The sequence below is a fragment of the Anabrus simplex genome, chromosome 1 (assembly GCF_040414725.1).
Source record: "Anabrus simplex isolate iqAnaSimp1 chromosome 1, ASM4041472v1, whole genome shotgun sequence".
NCBI lineage: Eukaryota > Metazoa > Arthropoda > Insecta > Orthoptera > Tettigoniidae > Anabrus > Anabrus simplex.
Genome location: NC_090265.1, coordinates 1,073,751,463 through 1,073,773,764, shown reverse-complemented (window position 1 = coordinate 1,073,773,764; position 22,302 = coordinate 1,073,751,463). Strand labels below are relative to the sequence as shown.

General features: G+C 39.4%; 1 protein-coding gene across 5 annotated transcripts in view; it reads left to right on the top strand.

The window, feature by feature from the left end:
* Positions 1-22,302, top strand: part of LOC136857995 (uncharacterized) — a 310,013-nt gene that overhangs the window by 75,680 nt on the left and 212,031 nt on the right. For all 5 annotated transcript variants that reach the window (XM_067137167.2, XM_068225398.1, XM_067137165.2 and 2 more), the window contains one exon: positions 8,363-8,550. In XM_067137167.2, the coding sequence (XP_066993268.2) occupies positions 8,363-8,550 (188 nt within the window). The remainder of the gene's footprint in view (positions 1-8,362; positions 8,551-22,302) is intronic.

The following is a 22,302-nucleotide window of genomic DNA, read 5'->3' as shown; positions in this document are numbered from 1 at the left end:
TCCGCAAGAAAATATTGACGAACGGGCTAAACCGAGACGAGCAACCGAAGAGAAGACACGGTGCCCCTTGGACACAGGAGCGTAAGCAGGCCCACTCACAAAGAATGGCCCCAGCGAATTATATATATAATAATAATAATAATAATAATAATAATAATCCTATATGTCTAGTTTTCTCCCTTCTCTTACTCATAGCTTCCCACCCAAGTTCCTCTATAATTTCTGATACACTACTCTTTCTCCTGAAACCCTTGTAACAAATCTTGCTGCTTTCCTCTGCACACCATCTATTTCTTTTATTAGGTATTCCTGGTGAGGGTCCCAAACACTTTGCGTATTCCAATAATGGACGAACCATACTTGAGTAACTTTTCTCTTTTAATTCTTTGTTGCATCCTTTTAGTAGCCTCATTATGACATGTAACAATCTGTATGCTTTCTCAACAATGTCATCAACATGACCCTTCAAGTGCAGATTACTTTCAAATCTCACACGTATTTGCACTTGTCATCTTTTGGGACAATTACCTCATCCAAAGTATATTTAAATTCAGTTTTTTGCTCCTCTTTTGTACATGTTGTGACAGTTGATTTGCCTCCATTAACCTTCATATTATTGTCTTCAACCCATTGTTGGATATTGTCAAGGTTCCTTTGTAATTCTGCACAATACTCTGTGTTATTTATTTCTCTATATACAATTGTCATCTGCATACAATCTTATTTTTGATGTTATATTGTTCCCTAAATTGTTTGCGTGTATTAAAAGTAATGGACCGATTATACTACCCTGTGGAATTTCCTTCCAAACTTTCTCTTCCAGTGATACATGATTTCCTACTTTGACTTTCTGAACCCTTGAATTTAGAAATGTTCTTATCCAACGTACAACGCTTGTGCCCAATCCTATACCCTCCAGTTTCTTTAATAATATTCCATGTTCCACTCTGTCAAATGCTTTGGAAAGATCTATGGCTATGCAATCCAACTGGCCTCGTGAATCTAACTGATCTGATATATCCTGTTGAAATCCCACCAGTTGTGCCTCGCATGAACATTTCTTTCTAAGTCCATACTGGCTGTTCATGAACCAATGTTTATCTTTACATACCCGTCTAATACTTTGCTATTAAACTCTCCAATATTTTACAAACTACACTGGTCAGGCTGACTGGTCTGTAGTTCTCAGGTTTCCTCTTGTCACCCTTTCCTTTGTAAATCGGTATTATTATAGATTCCTTCCATTCCTTTGGTATTACACTACTACTCATGACATAGTCAAAGAGAAATTTTAAATAGGGCACTATATACCACCACATTGTCTTGAGTACCTCCCCAGTAATTTGATCACTCCCTGCTGCATTTCCTTGTTGAAGCAGTTGGATTTCTTTGAAAATATCCTCATTTGTGAATGAGAAGCTTCTTTTTTCTTTGTGTTTGTCTCTATTTTCTGGTTAGGTTTCAAACTCCTGACAATCTTCTACTGAATCTGTGAATTCCTTACTAAATAGATTTGCTTTCTTGTTATCTGTAAAACAAAAAAAAACAAAAAAAATGCTCACCCTCTTCTCCCTTAATTGTGGGAATTTGGATCCATTTCCCTTTTGATTCCTAATATATGAATACAGCTTTTTCCATTTCCCTTTGTGGTCATTACCTTCATGAAGTATGCCATTCGTGTAATTCTCTTTTCCTTCCTTTTTCAATCTATTAAATTCCTTTATTAGCTGTTTTCTAGTTCCTCTGTTCTCCCTACCCTATTTGATTTTCCTGTTTGCTATTCTACATTTTCCTTTTAATTTTCTTATTTCCCTTGTATAATAAACAGGGTCTGCAGTCATTACCCTTCTTCATCATCACCATAATTTCCCTTTACCGAGCTGAAGAAAGTCGCAGATCAAATATATAAATGTATAATTTTTGGATCTATCGACAAGCAGTGCTAATTTCTAAAATTATACAGTGCCTCATGGACTGCAGCTGAACTCTTCAAGAATTTACTCTGTCCTACATTTAGATACGTATTTGATTCTGGACTTCTTCACACACAGTGCTCTTAAACACATCTAACTTAAGAGACGTTTAGAAGCACAGTGCTGATCTTCTCTTCAGGAACTTGCTCCGCCGTACATTTGCGTATTTGATCGGCGACTCTTCATAAATTTTGGATCTATCGACGGGCAGTACTATTCCCTAAAATTATACAGTGAAATTAAACTGCAATTGAACTCTTCAAGAATCTGCTAAGTGCTATATTTGGATACGTATTTGATTCTGGACTTCTTCCCATTCAGTGCTGTCTAACACTTATGTCTTACTAACATTTTGATCCATGACTTCATGATTGACACGCAATGCTGATCCTTAAAATTATACAGTGCCTCATAAACTGCAGCTGATAAATACGTATTTGATTTTAGACTTTTTTCATAACGTGTTATAGTGCTTCATAAACTGCATCTGACAGAATCATCTAAACTTCATATTTTTACCTGTGCATCTTATTTGTGATTGACTATATTTCAATGCACAGTACTCCCTAAAGATTTTAGTACTTCACTATCAGCAACCTACAAAATTCTTTATACTTCCCAGTGTATTTATCTGTGCATTGTTTTACACTTATTGATCGGCTGATGATGACCAAAAGTAATGGTCGAAACGAGTACCAATTTTAATTAAATAGAAATGTAAACTTACATTTCTTATTTTAATAGTATTGAAAGATTGAACCATTTTATACTTTCTTTTAACTTATTAGTCATCTACAAGGGAGCCTCCGTGGCTCAGGCGGCAGCGCGTTGGCCTCTCACCACTGGATACCGTGGTTCAAATCCCGGTCACTCCATGAGATTTGTGCTGGTCAAAGCGGAGGTGGGACAGGTTTTTCTCCGGGTACTCCGGTTTTCCCTGTCATCTTTCATTCCAGCAACACTCTCCATTCTCATTTCATGGCATCTATCAGTCATTAATAAATAAATCACTTTGGGAGTGGCGACCCCATCGTACTAATAGCCTATATCTGCTTCATTCATTCCATCCCTGACTCGGTCAATGACTGGAAAACAGGTTGTAGGTTTACATTTACATTTACATTTACAGTCATCTACAAATGCTCGAGCCGATTCTGCAGTTTGCTGTACATTGTCAAGTTGCCGCTTTGGAATCTCATTATTTTACGTTGTCCAAAGCTGTAGCTCTGTTTGAAGTTGTGCAACCATCCACTACATCCCTTGAAGTCACTGTAACCTATGTCCTGCGCAATTTGATGTCCATAATGTAGTAGGTCACTATCATGTACATCGTGTAACTTGTCTCGAGCGTCCTTGAATCGCACAAACAACCATTTTTTTAACATGTTCGCCTTGTCCTCCCTTGAAGTACCATAGTTTCAATTATGCACCACACAGTCATATTGCTGCGGACTTATTCAAAGTCTGTTAGTAATAGTTTTTCTTTTACTGTGTTGTGGATGATCATTCACGTACATGGACGGTGACTGTTCTTTACTATGCTTCACTGGAGCTAGGAGTTGTGACTCCAACATGGATGATGAACTACATGCCTGGACAGCTATCTTTATATCACTTTCACCTGTATCGTCATCACTGCAATCCGCATGTGGATTGTCCACATAATCGAGAGTATATGACACTACACATTCAACTGACTCATTTTCCAAAAACACTAATATATGATATGCCACTTCTTTCTCACTATGCAAAATGTTTTGCATTTCTTGCTGACGGAATGTCAACGTACGCAACTGCTTTGTTTATGGTTGCCATTGCACTGGTTTATATCAATACAACGAGCAGAATAGCACTGCTGTGATGTACGTGTTGACTGTGCCATTTAACTGCATTTCATAGCCTCAAGATCTATTCACTAATGGATACCTACAGTTCCATCCCCTCTTGCCATTTGCAGCCAATATTGCACATGCGGGGCAAACGATAGGTGTGGCTTTGAATGCATTCAATACCATTTTCCGTTTGCGACCTCGCACTCATGAGGGTTCCTTGTCAGACCCCCGTCCTTCCTAAAACTTGACTGTTGCAGTTAGGTAACTTGCAATTCCTTAATTTCCTGGTTTGTTTTCTGAATTTCATGGCACTGTTCTTTAGTGTCCTGCGTGGATATACAAAATACTATCCGCACTTCCTTCATCCACATCTGCGCATAAATAACTAAAGTATATTACATCTAAAGTAATGACATAGATATATCTGTTAACATAATACAGTAGGCCTGATACTTGGCACCAGAACCCGTACAGTCATAGGTTCATGAGGGATTTCTCTTGCGACTACTGATGTATTGGCATTTGTTCCTTCCTTCCATTAATTGTGGGGAAGAGCTAGTCAGGCTTAGGTCAGATTTTCAGCTTTATGATTTCAAGGCTCTTTATAAATCACCATTCTCCCATTCCAATGCCAAGGATCACCTGACCACAAGCTGAAATAAGAGTATGCCTGATTGAAAATCAATAAACTTCATTATTCAGAAATTATCAGCAAAATTATCCTCACTGCCATGCAATTTGCATCTGCCAAGACAGTAACTTTGCGGATATCCGCATCCGTGCAGGGCTCTACTGTTCTTCTGTACTCCTTTCAGAGCCTTCAATTACAGTAGTTTAAAGAGTACAGAAGTGCAATTATGTTCTGTGGTACTGTAAACTCTTCAATATTTAAACACAGTTCCCTTGCCAAGAAATCCTTACCTCAGTTACCTAATTTACCTAAGTCTACCATCTTAACATTATTAAAGTGCTTACAGATACAAATCAAACGTCTGGTAGTTTTGGCAATTTCCTTGTTCACACAAGACCATTCTGGAAAATCATGCCTATGGGGTAATTCATAACTAACACATTTGTTGAATTTAAGAGGGATAGTGTTGATTTCAGATATAGCAGTGTCCACTTCATTTCTATAAACATCATTTGAACCAGCACATAAAATCACAGTCATGTTTTGTCAGTTTCTCACATTTTTTATGAACATTTGCTGTTATCACAGAAGTAGTAGCCCCAGGATATAAACTACCTTTAATTGCCCTGACACTTAAGTTGTTTTCTATTTGGTGAACTGTTAGCTTCCCTGAGACATATGTTAAATGACTCAAGAGCAAATGGTTTCTTGTGCTACATCCATGTCAACCTTCCATGAAGTACAATCTTACAAATATTTGGAGTTCTGTTGCGATACAAATGTGATACTGCAATATACGAACAAGTAAGTTGTCGCCAAAGAAAAGAATTCAAGTGAACAAATGAAGACTGCAAATATATTGAGTGTTCTTTGTACAGTGTTCAAGTACATACTGTGTAACTTCTATTTATACAATAACAACAGCATTCAGTTACAACATAGACTCAAAAGAAAAGCAGCTGTTTCATTTAAATACTGCTTCAATTTGAGGACGGTAACAATTGATAACACAGTAAGTTGGATTGGATGCTGGGCGCATGTCTTTTTAACTACAAAGGCAAGGATTCCAATAGTTACAAAACAGAACAAAACAAAACCCATATTTAAAGCTGATATCAAGTTCTCCTACAGACGGAGTGGTGTTCAGCATACTAAACTACAAAAAGTAAGAAAACTTCTGCTTACAATAATATTGAAAAGGATATTTAGGAAACTGCCATTTTCTCCTCTTAAATCCAAAGCTTTCAATTGGCACAGTAAGCACACTTATACATCAATGAGACATTCCATTAGTAATTGTAAACATGCCTGGGAATCACATGGCAGCTGATATGATAGGGTTTGGAAGACTGCTGTTAACAGACGGGGCTGATATTTAATATCCTCAACCACACTATCAAGATATATACATTAGTATGCCCTACAATGATATTCACAAAAACATCCTTGTTGGGAGGCAATCCCAAATTTTGCGCAGACAGTGGATCATGAATTAGGTAAATACTAATGCTGCGGACTATGGGTAATGGAGGAAGCCCAATTTCAGGGAGTGGCGACCCTGCCCACATGAGTCCCAGAGCACATTGACCCAGTGTATAATATTTGGTATGAATCCCAACCTCAGGGTTGTGACAGTACTATGTTTTAAAGAGATCGGTCTAGAAATCAAACTTTTTTAATGTAGCCTATCCAAAGAAAAATTATAGAATGACCATCTAAATATCTTTGATGACACCATTATACCTTCTATATCACCTCATGAATACATCTGCTATCTAGGCGTGAACTTTTCTAATGCGTACATATCTGATCCAAAGTCCATTCATACTGCTCTGAAGACTAAATTAGAGTTGGTGACATCTTCACCTCTGTCACATCCTGACCAGAAGTTTAGTTTAATCAAATCCTTAATTTGTCCCTCTTTAATTCATGTATTTCAAACACATCTGTCAAAACTACTTTAAACATTCCTTATCAACACAGACAAGATGATCAAAGGAGTGCTGAAATAAATTTTACAACTGCTCGTAGATATGCCCAATTAAATGGTATTACATCCATTGTAGGTATAAAGATCTCTGTTTGTTCAGAGCCGAATAGGAAGCCGTTCCCCAACAACTCAATGGTTTTGAGGACTTGAAAAAAAGGAAATATTTATATGCTGTATATATAAAAATAAAAAATCTGCGTACACATACATCACTAACTCCTACACTTTGGATGAGGAAAGTGATATCTATCTGCATCAATTGAAATTAATAAGATCTGAAAAAAAAATTAAATTCCAGGGACAATTATATAGATGCTCATTAAGTTGGGACAGCTCCCTTATATGAAAAATCAAGTATGGTGTATACTACCCCATAAAGGTGTTATTCTTTATAAAGACCACACACTGCTAATAATTGGATCTTGCACCACAATGGACTCTTGCTGTGAATAGAAGGATGCCCTCAAAATGACTAGTAATGTTTGCAGTCTGAGCTGTTCTGGAGTCAAGTCTCAACGGTAACCACTGTTGCTATACTGAGATCAAAACCCTATCACATACCTTGGCTATTACCTGCACGGTGAAACTCTTCACATTGCTAGTCACCACACCATCCGTCACATGTTAGTAGACTCTTTACAAAAGGAGAGGACATACAACTCACAAGGAATTTTCTGGAATCTCTTATGTAAGAGAGCACAAAGTGAATTGATATAATAGCCTGTAAAGCTGAATCAAAAACTGAAGATTGACAATGAGGAGGACATTTATGAACCCAATATCCCACTATAAAAATAAATACACTCTTGATCATATTGAGGTGATTGGATTGATGATGGGTGCTTGTGGAATGATTCCAAACCTTCTTGTAAAGACCTGCAAAATGCAGGGTATCCCATATAATACATTCAGAGAAATTGCAATCTTGGCAATTACGAGATCTGTCAAGATTTTACAACATCACTTACGTACTATGTAAACCTTGTCTTATTTTCCTTAATCTCTTGTACTTTTTTCTGTCTGCAGTTGTCTAACCATATTACAGTATTTGTATATGTTATTCTTTGTCCTTGTGGCACCCTTAATCATTTTTAGGAAGCTAATAATAAATTATCATGTATCCTTAATGTGTGGCATAGAGATGTTCCAGCACCAAAAATAAATTCATACATTCAGCTTCATCCCATGAGTTTATTCCAACTTCATGTCTTACTGCAATCACCTTTCTGCAATTGTTCTCACCTGTTTTTAAAGAGTACTCATTTTTACTACTTTCATGGCTGTTAACTGCAGGCAAATGCTGGGGCTGTACCCTAATTAAGGCCACAGCTGCTTCCTTTCCACTCCTAGTCCTTTCTTATCCCATTGTCATCATAAGATCTATCTGTGTTGGTGCAATGCAAAATTTGAGAGAACGTAGGAAGCCAAAGAAGCTTTAGACTTAGAATTGCATATTACTGAGGAGTGTCCTCAACATTTAAGAAAATGTTGTATATTCCTAAGTGTCGTAAAATACTTTTAGTAATCTGCAAGTTAGTTTTCCACATATTGGCTTGACTTTGGATTCTTGAATCATCTTACAGTGGTCATTTATTTGGTAATTCATAAAAACCATGTTGGTGATCTTAATTGATAGTCTGTCAGATGGGAAGCTCTTTGCATTGTGGTTCTTCTTATGAAATAAAAATATTTTGGCTTGGCTCGAGTGATATTTAAACACAGTGAAATTTTTTGAGGAGTACAACACATTGAGTGGGTGGGATAACGTGATAACATAGCTGATGCTTGGTTGGACATTTCTAAGTAGTCTTTGAAGTCAAAACTCTTCCCATTTGGCACTGACTTTGGTATAAATATTTTTCATTCACTATAGCATTTGCCAATATTAAAAGTCTGTAAAGGTAATTAAATTTTTTACACTTTTTCACATTTTCAGATGATTTTTTCCTTACAAGACCATTACAATCATAGATTCACAGTTTACAATGCAGTACGAGGAAAGCGGCCTGCGACAGGGTCTCATAAACCAAATAAGATGTTTGTTAGTGAACCAGCAAATGATGAAAAATCCAAGTGTGACTTTTGTCATCCCTTAACAATGACTGCTGAGGATAATTTTGGAAGGTATTTTTGCTCTTCAGTTTTTCATTCCTCTTCAGATATTTTACAGCTTTCTTTTAATATTAAGCATGTTGAATTGTCATTAAAGGCAAAATGACTGAATTCAATATTGTAGTCCTTAAAAAAATTTCTAAAATAGATTCTTTGTCAATGTACTGTTCATCAGGAACCAATTTATTGTACTTTTCCACAAATTGTAGATGTTTAAGTTGTTTGATGAGTACTGATGTCTACGACTAAAGTAATTCACTGATAATATTTTTCATTTTTATACTCAATTTGATGGTTTTTAAGCACATCTTTATCTCGTTCAGAGTTAGGAGACCAGCATCTAGATGTTACCTACTTGCAACACTAATGCAATGTATTTAAAAAAAAGAAAGTGAAAGAGGACCTTCTTTCTGAATCCTTGTTTAAACACTTTACAAAGTAGTTCTTGGACAGATTTTTCATTTTAAGATAACAATTTCATTTGTTGTTACTGCGTGTAAGTGATCTGCATTCCTTCATTAGTGCCCTCTGTGGATCAGTGCTAGAGTTTGGCCTCTGGATCCCAAGATCACAAGTTCACACCCGGCCAATGTAGTCGGATATTTGAAGGGCAGAATAAATTCCATTATCCATTAGACATTCCATGACCTACCATGTTGGCATGTAAAAGATCTGGTGACACATCTGGTGTTAAGCCGAAAAATATCCATTAAAACTCAGCCATAGTTGCCCAAGAAAGATTCAGTTTACTCTGCTGTTTAGTAGTGTGACAGAATTTGTTTGTTACAGTGTGATGGTAAGTGCGTACACTATAATGGGATATGGTAGAAAGTGACATAACAGTTCAGAACACCCTTCTCAAAGGTATCACCACCTTGACGAAGGCAAAATATATTTTGCCAGGTATTTTGGAGGCTTGCTTGTTCAAATGGAGGTATACAAGATTAGAAGACTAGAAAGATAAATTAACTACCGATATTAATGACGAATAAGGTCATAAGGTCTCAATAACGTAGACGAATAATTACATTTGTACACTATAGAGTAAGGTTATGATACAACCTTAAAGACACTTTCAAAAGACAATCATTTAAATCAACCTGCTTAGATATGGAGAGGTTAAACGAGAGTGAATTGACCAAAGTTTAAATTTTTAGATTCCGATACACATGATCTTTCGAGCAAAATATTTTCAAGGAATCTTGGTTATCTTAATCTATACAAATATTACAAACTAGAATAACAAGGTGGAGATAAAAGGACAGGAAAGGAAGCCGAGAGTTCACAGCATGGAAAGTAATTTATTCAGTGCACAAGAAGGTTACGAGTCCCGCACACGAAGATTCCCATAATTTGCATTAACAAAAATAACAAATCTGTTCTGCTTGGTGAATGACTTTGAACTGTTCAGAACACTGTAGTGGCACCTTATGTCAGTCACTCCCCAAACTATGTCAGTAATCCAGAAGAGAGAAAGATGATCAAATTTTACTTAACATTTTTCCGTGTCTCCCACCTGATGAAAGTAGTTGAAGTTCATGGAGCAGAAATCCAATGTACTCAGGCATCCACACTAATTACACTCTCAGTTCAACCTCCTATCAGAAGAGGTGGCGAGTATGTATATGGTACAATGTCCTTCGAGAATGTACAAGAAGGAAATCAACAAGTTGGAGAACTGACATCATGGAGATGGAATCAGCTGATCAAACAATATAGCAGCCAGTATGTTGTTGGCAGGAGTAAGTTACAGTACATAGAATGGAATACGGGGGATGTGTGAGGCAGACCGTACAAGGTAAGTAAAAAAATAAAAATAATTGGAACACACAGTATTAATATTGCACAGTATAGCTGGACTAGAATAAAATGAAACTTCAAAATTAATGAACAGGCAGCCAGATGGCATTAAATCAATGTCTGCATATGGTAGTTGAAACCATATTATTATTATTATATTTTTATCTGGAGGATTCTCAAAATAGATCCCAAAGGCTTTGTTGAATGACTCTTAAAAGAGCTGGCAAATCACATTCTTTTGTAAATCTTATGCCAGGAGATCATGAAAGTATGACAGCCGTAGTGCTGATGTTCAGTTCAGTACTAGAGAATATAGTCGAGGTTCCTATGCAGGGGCACCACATGTAGAAATTGGCTTCCCTCCCCTCATCTATAATAGGATAAGTTCTGAGGTTTTTAGCATTGTTATATTCGTTCAAGTAGTTTCCGACCTATGGGAGTTAGGAAGACTTAAGTTCTCGTGTTGACACACATTGAACCAGGCTTTGAGAAGCGATTGAAAAGTGGAGCTGTGTCTGTAGATCTGACTGCTATATACGACAGTCTGGAGGGAAGGTCTTGTGTATAAATTCCTCAAGTGGATGGGTTGTAAGTTGCTGTCCCAATTAATAAACATGTTACCAAACAGATTGCTCATGATAATAATGCATAATAGGCATAGCAAAGTTAAAATTCTAAACAGTGGTCTCTCTCAAGCATCAATGCTACCTCTGCTGTTGTTCAATTTCTCTATTGCAGATATGCCTAACTCTACCACCTGAAAGTTTGCTTATGCTGACGATCTAACATTAGTTACTTAAATACGGATCTTGCAACTCTAATGGAGTACTTCAGGAAGTTGTACTTAACACCAAGCACCAGTAAAACAGAAGCTTGTTTCTTCTGCCTAGACAATGGACAAGCATATACTAAACTTGAAATAACTCTTGATTGGATTTTGTCTTCCAAACAAGCATCTAGCAGTGCTTTGCTGAATTAACCCATTAGCGCCCAGAAAAAAATGTTCCTACTTTAATAATATTTTCATTAATTTGTGATGGTTAGGGTATACGAATTGGGAAAACACAATATTTTCAAACAAGAATTTATTTTACGAGATATTAGTTGATACCATATGGTATCACTGGGCGGTTACACTGCTATCATTGTACAGGGTACAATAAATGGTTAATATTGTTCCAACCTGTTGACACAGCTCACCGAGTATGGTATGTAGCAAAACATGTTACGCAAAAGCCTACATTACACTTCAGACATATTGTTCTGCCGAATGACTTGCACCCTTCATTGGCACATCTTCTCCTATTGCAGTTTGCAACAAAGTGATTGAGTCCATCAAATCTCAAAGCTGGCATTGTACACTGACAGAGCAAATGCAACACCAAGAAGGAGTGGTCAGAACTTTATGCCAATTGCAGGGTAGACTGATGTCACTGAGGTATGCTCATGATGTGAAATGCGCTGCTGTGCTGCGCACGTAGCGAACGATAAATGGGACACGGCGTTGGCGAATGGCCCACTTCGTACCGTGATTTCTCAGCCGACAGTCATTGTAGAACGTGTTGTCGTGTGCCACAGGACACGTGTATAGCTAAGAATGCCAGGCCGCCGTCAACGGAGGCATTTCCAGCAGACAGACGACTACGAGGGGTATGGTGATCGGGCTGAGAAGGGCAGGTTGGTCGCTTCGTCAAATCGCAGCCGATACCCATAGGGATGTGTCCACGGTGCAGCGCCTGTGGCGAAGATGGTTGGCGCAGGGACATGTGGCACGTGCGAGGGGTCCAGGCGCAGCCCGAGTGACGTCAGCACGCGAGGATCGGCGCATCCGCCGCCAAGCGGTGGCAGCCCCGCTCGCCACGTCGACCGCCATTCTTCAGCATGTGCAAGACACCCTGGCTGTTCCAATATCGACCAGAACAATTTCCCGTCGATTGGTTGAAGGAGGCCTGCACTCCCGGCGTCCGCTCAGAAGACTACCATTGACTCCACAGGATAGACGTGCACGCCTGGCATGGTGCCGGGCTAGAGCGACTTGGATGAGGGAATGGCGGAACGTCGTGTTCTCCGATGAGTCACGCTTCTGTTCTGTCAGTGATAGTCACCGCAGACGAGTGTGGCGTCGGCGTGGAGAAAGGTCAAATCCGGCAGTAACTGTGGAGCGCCCTACCGCTAGACAACGCGGCATCATGGTTTGGGGCGCTGTTGCGTATGATTCCACGTCACCTCTAGTGCGTATTCAAGGCACGTTAAATGCCCACCGCTACGTGCAGCATGTGCTGCGGCCGGTGGCACTCCCGTACCTTCAGGGGCTGCCCAATGCTCTGTTTCAGCAGGATAATGCCCGCCCACACACTGCTCGCATCTCCCAACAGGCTCTACGAGGTGTACAGATGCTTCCGTGGCCAGCGTACTCTCCGGATCTCTCACCAATCGAACACGTGTGGGATCTCATTGGACGCCGTTTGCAAACTCTGCCCCACCCTAGTACGGACGACCAACTGTGGCAAATGGTTAACAGAGAATGGAGAACCATCCCTCAGGACACCATCCGCACTCTTATTGACTCTGTACCTCGACGTGTTTCTGCGTGCATCGCCGCTCGCGGTGGTCCTACATCCTACTGAGTCGATGTCGTGCGCATTTTGTAACCTGCATATCGGTTTGAAATGAACATCAATTATTCGTACGTGCGGTCTCTGTTTTTTCCCCAACTTTCATCCCTTTCGAACCACTCCTCCTTGGTGTTGCATTGTCACTGTCAGTCAGTGTATTTCGGGCAACACTTACTCTCCCAGGAATTTTTTGTGGGACACCATAGCGTTTTAGATGCACTTGAACAACTTCTCTACAGAAGTCAAGTTGTGATGTGCCCTTGTGATTCTTGCGGTAAAGGAACCATGCGTTCACAATGGCAATATCCAACAGCCAAGTGAAAATAGGCCAGTACCATTTTTTTGTATGAATACTGACACGGTATTGACCAATACCCTGATCCATTATGTCTGTTCCTCCCATACCAGGGTTATATTTTGCGATACAGGCTGGACGAGGAACCATAACATTTTTCTTGTCTTTCTGGAAATATCTCTTCACATTTCCTATTGCGGCCACTCCAGTACTGTTAGAGACAACGGTGACAATAGCATTATCCTTCCATTGTACAAAAGCAATGCCATTGTTGCGTTCAGTCGTGTGATGAAACTTCCCACGGGGCTCTTTAGAGAAAGCTTTCTTGTCTGGCAAGGGGCATGACTTGGATATGCGATTTTCTCTTTTGTACCAATTGCGCCGTGTCCTAAATGCCTGAGATAACTGAATAGATTTATTCCTGTGCAGTTCAGCTTGAGCCACTGGCGAGTGCAGACGTATTTAGTGGAGGGTCCCTGGAGTGGGAGAAGGCAGTTTAAGTGCGGAGTGCAGGAAGGCAGTGAGGTGCTTACAGGCAATGATTGGTGTGGAGCAGTACAGGGCGAGCATAGGAGGATGGGAGGGAAGAAAGAAGAAGTGAAGACAAGAGGATGTAAAATAGAATTGGAAAAAATAGGAGAATTAATGCTATCTGCGGCGGTGATTATGATATTGCTTTGGATTGCTGGGGTAGAACTGAACCCAGGTCCGACTTTCAGGGGAAATATGAGCTGGGAGGACATGGAAGCAATTAGAAAAATCGTAAAGGAGGTGGTCGTGGAGGCCTGTCCCTTTGAGCAAATCGAAAACATGATCCGGGAACAAACGAGGGAGTTTGAAAAAATGAAGGGGTGGTTCCAAGAAAAGGCAGAAGACACAGCTTTGCAGGTGAAGAAAAATGGCGCAGAAGTTTCAGCATTAAGAGAGAAAAGAGGGCGGTTAGAAGAGGAGATGGCGAAACTGAAAGCCGAAGTAGTTACTAACACTCCAAATCGTGGAAATAAATGCCTATTTCTATACGGCGTGCAAGAGGAGAAGAAGGAAGATAAGACGAGTATAAATTATAAAGTAGTGGACCTAATTCAAGGGAAAATGATAATAAATTTCAGTCAAGGGGACATAGATGATGTGCAGAGAGTGGAAAGATTTAGAGGTAGTAGGCCTATCAAAGTGCAACTACTTTCTACGTTGATGGCTGATATAGTGGTTGGTAATGCAGATAACTTGCGGAGGGAAAAAATATGGATAAAGAGGGACATGGGAACTGAAGCGAGAAAGATCGAAAGAATCCTTAGAAAACATAGTATACGAGCCAGGCAGCAGGGGTTGAGAGCAATCATCAAAGGACAGGAACTAGTGGTGTCAGGCAACAACTGGAGTAAAATCTGGTCGGTGGAAAGACTGATGGACCTAGAAATGAGGATGAAACAAGACGAAGAGGCAAAGAGAAGTGTAGAGAATAATGGGGAAGATAGACAAGTGAAAGATATTGAAAATGGAGAAGAGGAGGATGGTACAAGTGTAATTATCGAAAGTATTAGTGAAAAGTGCGAAGAGAGACAGGGAGAGATGCTAAGTGGAAGTGAGTGTATGAACGACGACAAGGAAGGAACAGGGGACGGACAGTGCCGTGTGGAGATAGAAGAGCAAGCGAGTGAAGGAGGCAGGGAGAGTGAGCAGCAAGAAACTGTGAGTGCAGAGTGTAGTGGTGTAGGGAGCAACAAAGGTTCCGAGAAGACTGATCAGCAAGAAGGTAAAGCAATTATGAGTAAAGGAAGAAGTAAGGGTTTAAAAGACATCTGGGGAATAAATACAAGGAGCAAGAATAGAGGGGGAGACTTAGAAGGGAAAGAGGGAAAGTTATAACTATATTGGAAAATAGGATGTGTGAATATTGAGGGAGTAATGAATAAATTAGGGAATAAGAAAGTCCGGGAAGTAATAGAAAGTTTTGATGTTGTGGCACTCTTGGAGACGTGGCTGGATACAGGGAGGGAGATTTCATGGAAGGGGTTTGTGATAAAATATAAATATAGAAGAAAGGAGAGGAATAAGTTACGCTCCCCAGGAGGGATGATAGTTTTAATAAAGGAAGAAATTAGTGATCTGGTAGAGGATATAGAGACGGATATGAAAGGAACTATATGGTTGAGATTGAATATGGGAGGGGTTGAGGGAAAGGGGAAGATAATAAATCTAGCTTTCGTTTACTGCCATCCTAGTAGTTCAGCGTATGCAAACAAATATTTTTTTGAAGAGTTATTGGTGGACATTAGTAGGATAAGAGGAAAGTTTCTAGGAGAAGAGGATTTGTTGTTATTCAGGGATTGGAATGCGAGAATAGGGGAACAGTGCCCAGTATATAGTAGGGAGGATGGATTGTGTATGTGGAAGAGTAGAAGGAGTGAGGATAAAATTATAAACAGTTATGGGGAAAAGCTCCTAGAGATGTGCACTGTGGGGAAATTGTATATCCTGAATGGATGGATGGAGGGTGACAGTAAGGGGAAATTGACATATGTTACTGAGAAGGGTGGTAGTGTGATAGATATGATCTTAAGTTCGGAAGGAGTGACTGAGGATATTGTAAGAATGGAAGTAGGAGATTGGATTCAATCACACCATTTCCCAGTGTGGGTTATGTTGAGAAGAGGGGAAGAGAAAGGTACAAGGAAGAAAGCTGAGACAAAGGATAAACACGGGAGTAGATATAATAAGTATAAATGGACGGAGGAAGTGGGAAGGGTTTGGAATAGGGTAGTAAAAGAGGAAGTACAACTTCTGAAATATGGGTGGGAAGGTGCATTAGAGGAGAATAATATTGATAAAGCCTTGGGATTGCTGCTACATCCTATAAAGATGATAGCACAGAAGGCAGAATGTGGAAAGAGAAATAAGAAAGAGGGAGAAGCATGGTTTAACAGAGAGTGAAGAAATGCGGAGAAAAGTGATGGGCACGTTAGGAGAATACAGAAAGAAAGGTGGGAGCCAAGAAAGGGAGATTTTCTGCATTTTGAGGAAGGAGTATAAAAAGAAAATTTGTGAGGTAAAAAAGGTGTGGTTAGAGGAACAAATTGAAACCATAAATAAGGATTGTAAGTCTAACAACTTTGAGAGAGTATGGGATACGATTAATAGAATAATTAAAGGTGCAGACGTGCCAAGTCTCCCGATTTGAGCAGGAGACTCCCGATTTTTCATCGTTCCTCCCGATCGCCGGGTCCGATCTCCCGATTTTCAGAGCAATGTCCGTAATTTTCGTATTATTTTAAACTCCCGCGGGTTTCCTCATTCTATCGATATATGGCGGAGTATGGCTGATCGATAGTAGTTCTAATAATGATACCATATGGCAGTACGGGGCACGGTGGCCAGTCATGTGCTGCTCTTTGGTCTATAATACAGTCGTTCTCTTTGCAAGCGAGTCAAGCGAGTAACATTTTCTTTGGAGAAACCTAACCTCAGAAGTAGCACACCATAGTCGTTCTACCCGAGGCAAGACCTGCAGAAGTGCTCGTGTTGTGCCTTAATATTTGTTTTGGTCAAAATGTCAAAAAAGAAATATGATGCAGTGTTTAAAAGTGCTTGTAGGGAAGAGTTTCCGTGTTTGAGTGAATCCAGAAAGGGACCAACGTTCACATTCTGTACTTTATGTAGGGGTGATTTTTCAGTTGCACATGGCGGGAAATGCGATATACTCAAGCATATACAAACGAAAAAAAATAATTAGAGTGTCCAGTGTGTAGAAAGAAACCAGAAACTGAACTTTTCATGTAAAAACCAAGATGTAAATCCTATGACGAATGCCGAGGCGTTATTTACATCATTATGCCGATCACGCGGGACCTTTGTTTTGCAAAATGTTTCCTGATTTGGAAATCGTTAAATGATGTGGGTGTGCTAGAACGAAAACAGCTTCTATCATTACAGAAATGTGCATGGAAGAAAGGGCAAAAATTGTATCACATTTGCAGGTGAATGCATTTTCTGTTGCTACTGATGGTAGCAATAAAAGCGACTTGAAGATATATCCCATTGTTATAACATTTTAAAGCCTGAATTCAATGAAATTTAGAGGTGTCTACTCTCTGTGTCTAATTTAGAAGGGGATGTTACTGGAGCTAACCAACCTTTTGCTCTCAACTTTTTGTGAATTCTGCATTCCATTAAAAAAACTGCCTAGCTCTTGGTGTTGATAATGCTCCAGTAATGGTAGGATTAAAGAATGGTGTGGCAGGATGTTTGAAGCGGGAAAAGAGTAACATATCATCGTAGGCTGCTCTTGTCACCTAATTAATCTTGCTGTCGAGAAGGGTGCGGCGTGCTTGCCCTTAAATGTAGATGAAAGTATAATTGATATATTTTATTATCTGGAAAGGAGTGCAAAGAGGAAAGAAAAGTTCAAAGAATTTCAGACTTTACACAACACAGAGATCAGGAAAATTCTGAAGCATGTGCCTACTCATGGTTATCACTTAGGTGTTTAGATAGGATTTTGCTTCAGTGGGACCCTTTGGTTACATTATTCAGGAACAAAATTATGAGTAAGGATTCTCAGATGGGAACTTTGAAGACTTACAAAATTCCTAAGCACAGTTTAAGTGCAGATGTGTCTTGTTTGTCTGAAAACGTTAAGGATTGTCACAACATTTCACCTCACTCCTCAGTTAAAAGGAAAACCCAGTCACTAGATTCACAAAAAAAAAAAAAATGAAACTACTTATGACACTAAGAGCCATGCATTGTCACGTGAAGTACGACTTTTCATGTTCCTTTCATCAAAATTTCATAAATCTTTTTGCCCTTTTCTCTCACGTTTTATGGATATCTTTGAGAATGCAAACGTAGCTCTTCAGTCAAGTATGCCGCACATCCACTTATTGAGGTCAGTTTTGGAGGAACTATTGAAGAATGTGATGGCAAGGTTTGTGAAACCAGACGTTACTAAAAGATCCTCCTCTCTCCATGATGTAGATTATCATACTCCAGCAAATCGAAAGGATGGTTGTGATCTGATGATACGGAACTCTGCGTTTGTTTTAGTGAACACGTTGAAGTCTGAGGAAAAGTGCATATTCTTTAATGTTTTTCTTCATTGTGTGACTACATGGTACACAAATTTCCATTCAAAGATGAAGTTTTAATTAATGCAGAAGTTGCAAATATTTCTGCTATAAGTAAGGCATCATTTTCTAGCCTTAGATTTTTCATTAACAAGTGTCCGAACATTTTGACCACTGAAACGGAACATTTGGATAAAGAAACTGATATTCTGCACTCCCAGTTCTGTAACTTTCAGCCCGAAGAAACAGACCTGTAAAAAGAAGAATTGATGTTCAATGGGCATTGGTAGGTCAGATGAAATCACCTGATGGTGTACTTAAACATGACAGACTCTCTAAGGTGATGCTTGCTATTTTATCAATTCCACATAGCAATGCAGAGCGTGAAAGGATTTTTAGCTGAGTCACAAAGACAAAAACACAGTTCAGGTCCTTGCTGTCTGAACAAACTTTGGATAAACTTTTAACCTTGAAATCAGTTCAGCAAGGCAAGTGCTTTGAGCAAAAATTTAGTTCCGAGTTTCTGAAGAGGGTTAAGTCTGCTACTGGTGTGTTGAACAACAATGTGATCACCATGTTGAAAGACGAGAAGTCACATGTTCCTACAGTTCAGGTATGTCCAGTATTTAGTATTCACATGTAAATGATGAAAAAAATGTATATATATGGGCAAATAGAATTGTTAATGTATTGAATTATAATGTTGTGCATGTTCTGCCGTCAGTGATGTGTCGTAATACGTCGCGAATCACGAAATTTCTCCTGATTTTTCACTTTTGAAAGTTGGCATGTCTGAAGGTGGTAGGAATATAGAGAGAGCGAGTATTGAGGAAGTTCAATGGGTGAGGTACTTTGATGAATTACTGGGGGAGAAGGGAGAAGAAAGATAGAGAAGGGCAGGGGATGAAGTAATTTGGAGGAATAGGAGAGTGGCAATTTATGAACTGGACAAGGAAATTACAAGGGAGGAAATACTGAGAGTGATAAGCAGAGTTAGAGGAAAGTCGGCCGGGGGATGTAATGGGATAAATAACAAGTTTTGGAAAGAAATTAGCAAAAATGAGACTATGAAAGAGGGCATAGTTAAATTATTTAATAAGATCTATGAGGGAGGTAAATACCCGAAGAAATGGGAAATAGGAATTGTATGTCCAGTATATAAAGGTAAGGGTAGTAGGAACAGTGTGAACAATTATAGAGGAATATCTCTGTTAGACTCCTTAAGTAAAATATACACTGGGGTGTTAGCGAACAGATTAAGCGGGTGGGCGGAAGAAAATGAAATATTGACAGATTTTCAAGGGGGATTTAGGAAAAAGAAGAGAACAGTGGATAATATAATGATAGTGAAGACTGTTTTAGAAAAGTACAAGAGTATGGCTAGAAGTATGGTTTATGTGGCAGCAATAGATTTTGAGAAAGCATTTGATAAGGTGAATAGAGAGGCCCTATTAGAGAAATTAGGTAGGCTGGGGATTTCAGACAAAATGTTGAGAGCAGTAGAGGGAATATATAGGGTTGTCAGGTTTTGTGTAAAATTGGGAGATGAGAGACTGAGTAGACCCTTAGAGTCCAGGGTGGGTTTAAAAGAAGGGTGCAAGTTATCGCCAGTATTGTTTATTTTATTTATTAACGATATTCTGGAGGGGCATGGGGCAAACAACTGGGCTGTGCCGGTAATTAATGGCCTGGAGGTACCGGGACTGATATTTGCTGATGACGTGATATTGATGACGCTAATTTCAAGGGGGATGAATAGAGCTTTAAATGCAGTGTCGCTGTTTGCGAAGAAATGGGGCTTGAAAATTAATGGTAATAAATCTAAAATATTAGTAGTTCAGGGAAACAAAGGAAGAAAGATGGAAGGGAAATGGATACTCCAGGGAGAAAGATTGGAACAAGTAAAGAAGTTGGAATATTTAGGAGTTATTTTTAACAGTAAAGGAACGTGGAAAGATCAGATAAGAAGGATGAAAAACAGAGGATTGGCAGCCCTAGCCTCAGTCAGAAACCTGATAGCCAAATACCCGGGTATTAGTTATAACACCTTGAGGCTAGTGTTAAGATCGGTTATTTTTGGGAGGGTATTGTACGGCGCAGAAGTTTGGGGGTTGGATGAGAGAAGAGGGGAATTAAGAGGTATTATTAGTAGTTTTGGTAAAATAGTGATGGGTTTGCCGAGATGCACAGCAAATGCAGGGGCGGAATTAATGTGGGGAGGATTTAGAATCCGAGGGTGTGAAAAGAATAGTTAGATACTGGATGAATTTTAAAAGACAGGAAGGTGGGAGGGTTTTACAGGCAGCGTATGAACAGCAAAGTAAGAGCATGTATAAGGGCGGATGGCTAGAAAAAATTAAGGGATATTTGGAGATGATAGGATTAGGACACCTGTGGGGGGAGGTATGGACGAAGACAGAAGTTAGAAGGATGAAGATTCTTGAGAGGAGGATTAGAGATATTAATAGGCAGAAATTATTGGGGGAAAGTAGACTGAGAAATTCGCTGAATGTTTTGACGAAAATAGAGGAAATAGCAGGGATGAATATTAGATTCATTGACAGGTCTAAAAGGTATGGGATGATGTAGTGGCTCTTAGGATTGCATAGGAATAAGGGGTGGCTGCAAGGGAGGGACAAGACTGTGTATACTTTGCAGGGCAGTAAATGATGATTTTCACTTATTAAGTGACTGTGAAGGAATGAGTAAGATAAGGCAAAGATTATTGAGTGCCGCTCATAAGAAACTATTGGGAAGAGGGGACGAGCAATCAATTCTGAGATGGATTATTAAGCAGTGGGAAAGCGGGGGCGAGTTGAACAGGTATTTATGTGCGGTAAAAAAGTCCTGTGAGAGCAGAATGAAAGAGGGTGTGTTAGAGGGTGGACAAGAGGGTAGGTGATTGGAATAGGCATGTAGATTGAGGGGAAGAGAGTTTTTGCTAGAGTTGTATATTAACAAAACCTAATCCAATCTTAAGTAGGCATAGTCGGGAGTGTTATGAAGACTTTGTAAGTGACACAACTATTAATGAAACGTTAACCTTATGGAATGTTTATAATATGATTTCTGTATCATCTAAAAATCTGTTTAATATGGATATTACCGCTGGTGTAGGGTTGTAAACAAGACAATCAACACTTGTTGGAAGCAGTAGTCGTAAACGTAGTAGACTTGCAATTAATCGTGTTCGAGCCTGAGTATATATACAATGTGTATTGGCATGGCGGACGCGTTAGAAGCGAACTGCAGTATTATGTACTTCTAAAGTGGTTTATCTTTTTGATACGGCGCTTTATTTGTATGTAAGTACACTAGCAATATTTAAGACACAAGTGGATATATTGGTATTTATGAATTAAATTTATAGACCACAAGAAACGATATCGTAAACCATACAGGTTAGAACAAAAGAGTCACTAAAAGACAGTCGCCATTCTCACGGAAGTCACGGTCAACTAGATTCACCGAACGCTGAAAATGCCTGACGTAGAGGCACAGAGTGATCTAGTGGAGCCTTGCAGAATGTGTAGGCGTAGTTTTGAAGACGATGAGGACTCGGTGGAATGTGAAGCATGTGAGAAATGGGTTCACAGGAAGTGTGTGGGTTTGACTCAAGGCAAATTTGACACACTTAAAAGGACTAATTGTAAACTCACATGGCTATGTAACAAGTGTAAGCCAAAAATGAGACAAATGGAGGATCAAGAGGTATTTATTCATAAACTTGTAAGATCCATGGAGTCTATGCAATCTGCTATAGATCATATGCAGCAATATATGGAGACTTTACTTACAATAAAAGTTCAAGAAATAATAGCATTAGAAATGGACAAAATCACTCGTCCTCAAGGACAAACAGACGTTGCAAATTACAAGAATTTGGACGCACCGAGAATACAGGAAAATCATAAGCAGAAGCCGAGAAGAAAATTGACAGAGTCACCAGCTGCATCTACACGTAGGAATTCCTTAAACGATCAGCAATCCG